Raw genomic sequence first — 10159 nt, forward strand, 5'->3', positions numbered from 1 at the left:
AAATGCCCGTTTCTACCCGCCAACCAGCAGCAAATGCCACCACCCTCTCCCGGAGCCCCTCAGGAGGCTACCGCAGGGGGACCCAGCCAGACTGTGCGGGAGACATCGCTAAGCAGGAAAGCCAGGGCCCCTGCTGTCACCCTCCTCACATCGAACCCACGCCCATCAGTCTCCAAGGCTCCCGGAAGCCGCGCTGCCAGACATCTGTAACCAGCATCAAAACAGACTATGCAGTGACAGCTGCATTATTCATGAGCATTTCTGCCGTTGTAACCCTGAAAACACGACACAGACGAACTGATGTGAGCCAACCCTGCAAGCATCAGAGAACCCCAGAATAACCCCCCCAGGACTCCTGCTTTCGTTCATTCGCTCGGCACTCATTTTCAGAACCTCCACTTGGCCCAGCAGGGTTTCCAGCCCAGGAGTGGACGCTCAGAAAGAGCAAGACAGGAGTTCCCTCTCTTGCTTAAAGACTGTGTATTCTCATTCGTCCACTCCAGGTATTGCCCGTCCTGCAGCCACAACATAGGTGAGTTCATGCTCTGCCCTTTCCCGTGCTCAAAATAGTCCCCCAAGGCTCCCAGCTCACTCAGAGTAAAAGCCAAAGCTTCCCACTGAGGGCCACAAGCTGGGCATGATCGGCTTCCTGTTCCTCCTTTGACCCCACCTCCTCCTCCTCCATTCTCCACTCTGCTCCAGCCTCACTGGCCTCCTCACTGTTACCCACCCAAGGCTTTAGCATACGCTGTTCCCTCTGCCAGGAACACCCTTCCTGCAGGTGTCTGCCAGGCCGGTCTCTGCTCAGTGTCACTTGACTCAGTGTCAGAGAGGCCACCCCCAAATCTCCCGTCTGGAGGGCCCTTCCCACCACCCTCCACCACTTTTCCAGCTTTCTTTTCCTTATAGCACTGGTCACTTTTAATACACATTTACTGTTTCTCTGTCTGTCCCCCAGCTAGACCGTATGCTTCATGAGAGCCTGGGATGTGAGCAGGGACGTTGCTTTGGTCACTTTTCAATCTGCAGTTCCTGCAACCGTGCCTAGCACATGGCGGATACTCAAAAAATATTTGTGGAAGGAAGTGTGAATGAAAAATTTTGCCCCCCATTTCGGTAAACAAAGGATGCTGCGACCATCCAGTCATCAGCCACCACCACTGCCACCCCGGACAGTGAGCAGGGGGAACTCAGGATGGAGACAGGCAGGCAGCCGGGCCTCTGCTGCCACCCCCAATGGTGTCCCCTGAGGGAACTCAGGATGTGGAAGGACAGGACACTGGCCCTAGAGAGCTGGGTGCACATCAAAGGAATGACTTCAATGAGCCCAGACTTGTGCACCTTCTCACACGTAGAAAAGTGCTAAATTCCCTAACTTGACATATCAGGTTTTATTTTGTGTTTTAAAAATAATTTTATTATTTTTAAAAACTTTAAAAATGTTTAATGCAGGCACTGCGGACTGAACCTGGGACCTCCTCCCCGCTAAGCATGTGCTCCACCGCTGAGCTACACCCTCCCCCCCCCCCCCGGTTTTCTTTAATTAACAGTAATAGTTTCATGTTCTGACTACCTGGCCTTTGTTGCAAAAGCTCCTACATATCCTGGCCCCTCCCCTACCTCTTTGGCGCAGTCTCCTAGAGCGATCTGAGAGCCCATATCTTGTGCTTGAGTCCTCAGAAAATCCAACGAATAAAACATAGAACTCTTAACTTACAGGTTGTGCATTTTTTTTTTCAGTCGAGAGAAGGAAAGAAGGCAAGGCAAGAGGAAGTTTTCTTCCAAGAACTGGCAGAGAGCCCACCCTGGCACCTACTGTCAGCTGGAACTTCCTGAAGTCCAGCTCCAAGCAAGAGCCTCTGCTGCTCCTGCATTTTCTAGAACTCCCCACCTTCTGACGGGAGCCTGGCACTTATGGCCCCACACTAGCCAGGACTAAAGGGCCTTTCCAGCCTCAGCTCCTTCCCTGCACATCTAACCCCAAGCTGTGCTTCCAGGGGTCCTGCTAAGCTTGGAGCTCCCTATGCTCTGCCCTCTGTGACCTGGGCGGACGTGCAGCCACCCTTTAGATCCTGACAAAGTGGGATGTGAATCCTGGCTTCCCCATAGACTCACTGTGTGACCTGAAAGCTGGCTGCTTAATGTCTCTGTGCCTCCTGTTCCTCTTCTATCAAGTGGAGGAGGTGATTATTCTCTGTCTTAAGGCTGTCGTGAAGCGTGAAGGAGGTGCCATTTGGGGAGCACTGAGCAAAGCAGGGCCACCTGGGCTGGATACCTCTCTGTGGCAGGGAGCATCCCGCGCTCTGTAGGAAGCTGAGCAGCACCTAGTCTCCCACTAGGTGCCAGCATCGCCCCCAGGTGTGACAACCAAAAATGTCTCCAGACGTAGCCACATGTCCTCAGGGGTAGGGCTGCCAGATTTAGCAATATATACTTATTCTAAAAAAAAAAAAAATTATTTGCTGTTTATCTAAAATTTGGATTTAACTGTGGGACCTGTATGTTATCTGACAATCCTACCTGGGAGGCAAAATGGCCCGCCCTCGGTGAAAGAAAAATATTGCCTGCCGTATCAGTGAACAAAGGATGCTGTGGCCATCAAGTCACCAGCTCCTTCCTGGGAGACAAAATTGTCCCCCCTTCCTTCATCAAGGGCCACTGGGACGGAGTGACGCCACCACAGGGTCCCAGTAGTAACAGACTCCCTCCAACCTTCTTAGCATGTCCACCCCCTCCCCTAACACGGACCCCCTACTCAGGGGCTGGGAGGCTCAGCCACTGTGATGGCGGCTCTCCAGGACAGTTCTTGCACGGCCAGCTCCTGGGTGCGGAGAGGAACGCAGCTTCCTGTCCAGCACCCCCCTCACCCCACCTGCCTCCTTCCCGGGTCTCTCTTCCCGCCCACAAGCCTCTGCCTTCTCCCCTCCAATTAAGAGGCCTCCCAGGCCCAGCCTGGGGGCAGGAAAACCAGGCAGTTAGTCACTCTGCTTCCCTTATCAACTCGTGTCACGTGACCCGCTCCATTAATGGCAGTCGTCATGGCAACAGGAAGCCAGTTCCTGCTGCTCTGGGAACCAAAACAAAATTAAGGGGTGGAGGTGGGGAGGGGAAAGGAGGAGAGGGCAAAGCAAGGCAGGAAGGGGCCAAAATAGAGTCGGTGGATTTAACTGGAGGGAGTTATGCCGAGGCCACCCGGTTTACGGCTTTCCCTCGGATGGCGCTGGGGAGACAGAAAAACAAGACCCCTGCCCGCCCCGGAGAAGCTTGGGCTGACGCGGTGGGTGCTTTCACATGGTTTATCCTGACAGGTGAGCAATTTTCACCCTTAATATGAATAAACTGAACCCCAGACACTTGTGAATGTAAAACAGATGCCGGTCCAAGATTGTGCCACTGATGAGCAATCAATTTCACTCTCTTTTCCCATTTTCCTCATGTCCTCCCCATTCCTTTCCTCTTACTTTTAGGATAGGACCACATGCTCTGCCCCTCTCTGCAGGCCGCACTGCTCTCCTTTCTTGCTGAACTCCAGCCATTTCTGAGTCCTCCCATTCCTCAAGTGCATGGTGCTCCCTCCAGCCACCGTCTTTACATGTGCAGTTCCTTCTGCCAGAACAGCTTTACTCTGTGTCTTGCTACCTCCCATCTTCACCTAAAAAGCCTCCTCATCCTTCACTCATCTTACATGTCACCTCCTCCGGGAAGTCTTCCTGAGCCACCTGCATGTGGTTACATCTCTCCGTTAGGTGTTCTTGTGGTGCCAAGGGCCTCTCCTTCAGACCTCGGAAGACAGCCTGAAATTATCCTTTTAATTACACTGGGGATGTCTGTCAAGGTCTGTCCACTGTCCTGGAAAGTAAGCCCCCAGAGGGCAGGGCCCATCCTGTTCACCGCTGTAGCCACAGATCCCAGCTAAGTGCCTGGGCCACAGATACTCCTCAGTAAATAAATGCACTGGGGTCTGAACCCAGCTCTGGCTGAGCCCAAAGCTCCTTAACCCGCTGCATGGTGCTGGCTCTTCCTGGCTCGCCAAGTCAGCACCAGACAGAGCTTCCAGCCCCAAAGCTTCTGCGGGCCTTTGTGGCTTCAGTGGCTCAGGCAAAGCTTGCAGACCTGCCTGGCTTATCTACAGAAACTGACTGTTAAGCCACTCCTTCCAGAAAGAAGGATGGGAGGTGCCTCTGGGCGAAGCTGCGACAGGCAGGGATGTGGCTCTGACCCCAGAGGGTGGAGAGAAGGAAGACTTGAGCTCACTCCCAGATTTCTAGGTAAAGAGCTCCCCTTCACCATTCCACTGGAGGTGCTTCCCCAGAGAGGTGGGCAGGGGGCGGGAAGAAGAGAAGAGGTCTGCTTTGGGGGGGCATGGATTTGTCCCCATGCCCTTGGGGGACACCCATGCTGAACACGGAGCTCACGGACAGAAGACTGTTCCCCTTCACTGGTTCTGTGCCCTTGAAACATCACTCACTCTCTCAGGCCAGTTTTCTCATCTATACGATGGAAATTATACTGCGCACAGCTGCCAAGACCGAGGCGCTGTGTCGACGTGGATGGGTATGTGTGTGACGTAGGGGGTAAGAGCCTGGCTCCAACGTCAGACAGGGCTGGGGGTCACAAGGGGCTGGGGGTAAGTTCCTTCTGGGCTGTGTGCTCTCGAGGAACTCCTTCCTCTTCTCTAAGCCTGTTTCCTTGTCAGTACAATGGGGACAACCTCACTCGCCTCATAAAATTACTGTGCACACAGGACACGGCACACAGCAGGCTCCGGGAAGTGGAAGCACCCGCCCCAAGAAATGCAACGTTTAGTAACAGCCACCAACTCGCTACTGCTCGTCTGTGCTGCCTTCTGATTGTAGATGGGGGGCAATGGGCACTTGAGATCCTTTGCCCAAACTTGCAAGGTTCTGCCCCTGCCCACCGCCCCCTGCCCTGACCCCCGCAGGTACCAAGCAGGACGCCAAGAGGTCCCTCTGACCAGGACATGGCCTTGGCCTCGAGCCAGGCAGAAAGCTCATCCCAAGCCCCAAACTCAGCTGCTCCCAGGAGAGAGGATGCAGCCCCAGACCACTGGCCGCCCGGGGGAAAGTGTCCCCCACGGCCCGGCCAATTCCCAAAGCTAGACTGGCATGGATGGGACTTCCAAGGACACTGGACCAATGCTTCCTTCTCCAGATGCGGAAACTGAGTCTCTGAAAGGGGAAGGAACTTTTCCAGGGCACCAAGGGCGCTGGTGGCAGCGCTGGGACCAAGGGCCCAGCCGGAGCCCTGTCCAGAGGCAGGAAGGACTCCCTCCAAGACGCCTGGCTCATATGCTCTTCTGCCTGTACCCCACCCGCCCCTTCTGAACCAGCCGACCACTTCCTTCAAAACGCAGCCATGCCAGGTAAAACCATGTGGGGAGCACATATTACAGCTAGGTTTGATTAAAATGAATAAAAAGACTGCAGGTTTTTAACTGAAGGCTTTTGGTGGGGGTGGGGAGGTCTAGATACACTCTCCCCTCGTCATCAGAATGTGTAGGTTTTGGTGGAAAGAGAGTCTAGAAAGAGCATTCTTCGGGTCCCCAGAGGGGTCTCTATGAGAGGCCTGAGCTGAAAAGTTCTGGCCCTCTCCGAGGAATTCCATGTATCCTGTCTCTTTATTCAGAAATGCTACAATGTGCAACCCGCCTGGAGCTGCTTTCTTAAAACAATAGAATATGTCACACACAGAGACACACACACACACACACACACACACACACACACACACACACACACACACACAGACACTCGCCCACGCTGCCTGATGGGGGAGGGGCAGCAACAGGTCCCAGCCTTCAGGCTGCCCTTGGTGGCTGTCTGCCACCATGCGGGGAGGGGCTTCTTGGTGGTCAGCGCTGTCACCAGATACTGACACCCCCAACCGACACAGGATCAAGCCGGCCCCCGAGGTCTGTGGCCACTCCTGGTCTGAGCACTCAAGATGCAGAGGTGATGCAAGCTTGGCAGCGATGGGGTCCCAGGTGGAGGGGTGGGGGGTGATAGGAGGTGGGCGATACACACAGTGACACACACACTCACACACCCCACGTCACACACACAGTCGCAGCCTCACTCATTCACACAGATTCCTGCTTCACACACATCACGATCAGAAACACGAGAAACACAGACACACAGAGACATGGACACAGTGAGAGAGACACTTAGATATCTCCAGGCAGAGACACAGACATTCTCAGAAACGCACTCACATGTCATCACCCACACAGGCATGTGCCTGCGCGTACACACGCAGCACACACGCACACACAGTCCTGGCATCCAAATGCTACCCCAGGCACCCACTGCCTTGGCGTCTCCCGCTCTGCAAGAAGCCATGAGCTATGAACTCTAAAGACTAGGCTGGGCTCATGTCTCACCCCAGGGAGAGTGAAGGGTCAGAGGGGCAGCTGAATCCCGTCTGATTCTCACCCTCCTGCCAAGGTGGGGCGGGACTGGGGGTCAGAGGGCCCTGCCTGCCAGGGGCACTCGGGCACATGCCCACAAATGGAGTAAGCTGATGACCTGGGAGTCTCAGGGAGGGAGTCCCCTGGCTCCTGGGAGGTGGCTCCAAGGACTGAGAATTTAGGGGAGGGGGTGGGCGGGAGGCTTTATTTTCCTAAAGTGAATCTCCCTCCTCTTCTTTAAGTCTGGTCCTCCTGCTGCAGCCCCGTCCAGGACCCCAGGTGTTTGTCTCACCTTGGTGAGACCCACCCACCGGCTCCTCCACAAGAGGGGGTCCTACCCGGGCCTATCCAGGCGTGCCCCCCATCTGGAGGGCCCTCACGCTGCAGTCGCCCCTGCACGCAGCAAAAAAACCATCCAGACTCCCCCCATACCTGAGGCTCCCCCACCCCCAAACTCACCTGCCTCCAGCCCCGAGGGAGGTAAGCACCCACCGAGGTGAGCCCCACCCCCGAGGTGGCCGCCCCTCCTTTGGAGATGCTTTCCCGCGGTGGCTGCGGCGGCCCCCGCCCCCCGCCCGGCACCCACCTCCTTCTTGACGGTGCGCAGCAGCCTCTGTCGGGTCTCCGCCTCTGTGGGGCGAGACGAGAGCGCGGCCGGTCAGCCGAGGGCCGGGGGCCGAGGGGCTGGGGCCGCCCTCCCGCCGCCCCCGCGCCCCGCGCCCCCTTACCCGCCGGCCCCGAAGCCATGGCTGCGCGCGCTGCGACCCGAGTCCCCGGGCGGCGGCGGCGGCGGCGGCGGCGGCGGCGGCGGCGGCGGCGGCGGCGGCGGCGGCGGCGGCGGCGGCGGCGGCGGCTCCCGGGCGCTGGGCTCCGCGGCTGCGGCCGCGGCGGGCGGGGCGGGGCGAGCGCCGAGTGACGGCCCCGGCGCCCGACGTCAGCCCCGCGCGGCCGCCCCGCCCCCCGGGTCCCCGGCGGAGGCCCCTCCCTGCCGACGCACAGCGTCGCCGCCCCCCGCCCCCTGGCCCCGGTATCCAGCCCGCGGACCTCCCTGCCGAGGGACCTCCCTCCCTCCATGCCCCGTACCACCTGTCCCACCTCCCCTTACAGGGACGGGAAGGACAGCGTCATTTATTCAACGTCTGCTGCGTGCCAGGCTCCCAAGTGGCGGGAGACGGTGTGGCTACTCATGACACGCTCGTAGCCTCAGGTTTCTCATCTTTAAAATGGGTGTAATAGGATCACCTCATAGGAACGATATGAGACTTAAATGAAATAGTGAATGTAAAGCACTTCACACACACCCAGGGAAAAAGGCCAGCAACCATGAAAAACAGCTGTGCTACTGCTATTACCATTATGACCATTATTACTATTATGTTTATTACAGGCATACCTCGTTTAATTGGGTTCATTTTCTTGAACTTTGCAGATTAAAAAAAAAAATTGAAGGTTTGTAGCAACCTTGCATTAAGTAAGTCTATTGGTGTCATTTTCCCAGCAGCGTTTGCTCACTCTGTGTCTCTGTGTCACCTTTTGGTAGTCCTCGCACTATTTCAAACCCTCCACCAGCAGAAAGATCGAATCCTCGCTGAAGGCTTAGAGGGTGGTCAGCATTTTTAGCAGTAGAGTGTTCTTAAACGAAGGCATGTACCTTGTTTTTAGACATACTGCTCTTTCACACTTAATGGTATGGTGTAAACATTACTTTTACATGCACTGTGAAACGAAAAAACCTGTGACTTGCTTTATTGCTGTGGTCTGGAACTGAACCTGTAATATCTCTGAGGTCTGCCCGTATTGTTAAGAGTGTTCCGAGATACACTGGTTCTCCATCCGGGAGAGGCTAGGCCTTAAGTGGTACCCTCCCCCACGTGAAGGTCATTGGGAGAGTGGGGTACTGCCAGGACCCCAGTAGGGGCCCCTGTCAACCAGGACCTCCAGGGCTAAGCAGGCAATGCGTTCTTTGGGACCAAGGCTTGTTCTCCTAAGGTCCTGACTGTATCCACCCAGAAAGCACCTCAGATCTACAAATATTTATTGAGAACCTACTATGGGCCAGGTGACTGTACCCGGGATAATCATGTGAGCAAGACAGCCAAAACGCCTGCCCTGGTGGGGCTTGGGAGATAGACAAATGAATAAGCAGATGATATAGTATGGTGGAAGTTTCTGGAGAAAAATAAAGCTGGCAGAGGAGCCAGGGAGGGATTTGTATTTGAAGTAGGATAGCTGAGAAAGGCTGACACCGAGGAGGTGACATGTGAGCAAAGAGGAAAAGGAATAGGTTGCAGGGATTTCTGGAGGAAGAGCATTCCAGGGAATACAAGGGAACAGCACGTGCAAAGGCCCTGAGGTAGGAGTGTGCCCACTGAGTGCGATAAATATCCTGGAGACCAGTGCGGCTGGAATGGCATGAGACAGGAGGATGGTGGTGAGCCAAGGTCCTGTAAGGCCTTGAAGTCCATTTTAAGGATTTGCCTCCTTCCCCCAAGGGCCTCCCTGTATTGACACCTCAGAGTATGCCCTCCCTCTGCAGCTATGGATCCAGAGTCCCCTCATTTCCACTTGTCAGTGTCACCATAAGCCACAGAAGCTGCATTTGTCTAACTTGGCAGAAAGGAATAAACCGGAAGGATAATGGGAATTCCCAGAGTCCAAGAGCGGCTGGAGGACTCAGAAGTGGGACAAAACTGAGGCAGCTCTGGAAGGCCAGAGAGCCCCTTGGGAATGATCAGCCGACAAAGACATTGTGGTTAGGGCTCCAGCACTCAGGCGATGGGAGCTCCACCTATTTAAGGCCCCGTCCCAGGGAAGGAGCATCTGATTGGCCTGGTGTGGGGGACACAGCCTGCTCCTTGCTGGGGGAGGGGCGTCTCAATCACAGTCCTGCCACCCACCAGTGCAGGTGTCTAGAATCCCCCAAGAGCTCAGAGAATGAGAAACAGTTGCTTGTTAGCAAAAGAAAAAAAAAAGATAGATAGATAGATAGATAGATAGATAGATGATAGATAGATAGATAGATAGATAGATAGTAAGTATATATTGAGACCTACTGAGCTAAGGACTTTCAGCTTTGCTTGAGGGACCTTAATAACACCCTCCCAAACCCCCGCCCCATTTTCATATCATAGCGGAGAAGGCCAAGCCTAGAGAGGGCTTGTCTAAGCTCACACAGCCAGAGAACAGCAGTCACAGTTCTGCCCTCTGGGCCCAAGAGATAGATCCAGTGGTTCTCACCCTTGACTGCACCCCTACGTTAACTGGGGCACTTTAGAAAAGGAGGCTGCCCAAGCCTCACTCTGCGGAGACATTTCTCAAAACCGAAGTTTTCCCCTTCCCTGCCAAACCCTAAGCGTGGGAAAGTGACCTGTGTGGTCCTTGCTTGAAAACCTGGAGTTTTTCTTCCAAGATGAAGGACTTAGCGATGTTTGGTTTAACAGCAACAGGAAGACAGGCATGGATGGGCGCAGGACTTGATTGAGGTTTGTCTTGACTCTCTCCGTTGCAGTTGGACCACTCACCACTAGGGGCGCCATCGCCTAAGATCGGCTGGGGAAGAGTTGAACTCTCCCTGAGGCCAGAGCAAGAAAACTTTCCTGGGTCCCAAAGCCTTCCCTCTATTGAGAAAGCTCCGCATCTTGCTCTGTACAAGCGGTAACAGGCTTGGGCAGTCCTGCGTAAGATGGAGGAGCCGCACTGCAGAATGAATTTGGAGCTGAGAGACAACAC

General features: G+C 55.1%; 1 protein-coding gene across 4 annotated transcripts in view; it reads right to left on the reverse strand.

The window, feature by feature from the left end:
* Positions 1-7273, reverse strand: part of SGSM1 (small G protein signaling modulator 1) — a 70394-nt gene extending 63121 nt beyond the window's left edge. For 3 of the 4 annotated variants that reach the window (XR_012066176.1, XM_072952922.1, XM_072952920.1), the window contains exons 1-2: positions 7159-7273; positions 7017-7060 (exon numbers count right to left, since the gene is read on the reverse strand). Coding sequence is in view for 2 of the 4 variants with exons in the window: in XM_072952922.1 (XP_072809023.1) it covers positions 7017-7060; positions 7159-7177 (63 nt within the window). In the remaining 2 variants the exon portion in view is untranslated. Of the gene's footprint in view, positions 1-6889; positions 6980-7016; positions 7061-7158 lie in introns of those variants that run through there. The other variant, XM_072952921.1, reaches the window with a different exon arrangement.
* Positions 7274-10159: the final 2886 nt, after the last annotated feature.

The sequence above is a fragment of the Vicugna pacos genome, chromosome 32, assembly GCF_048564905.1.
Source record: "Vicugna pacos chromosome 32, VicPac4, whole genome shotgun sequence".
In the NCBI taxonomy this organism is placed as follows: Eukaryota; Metazoa; Chordata; class Mammalia; order Artiodactyla; family Camelidae; genus Vicugna; species Vicugna pacos.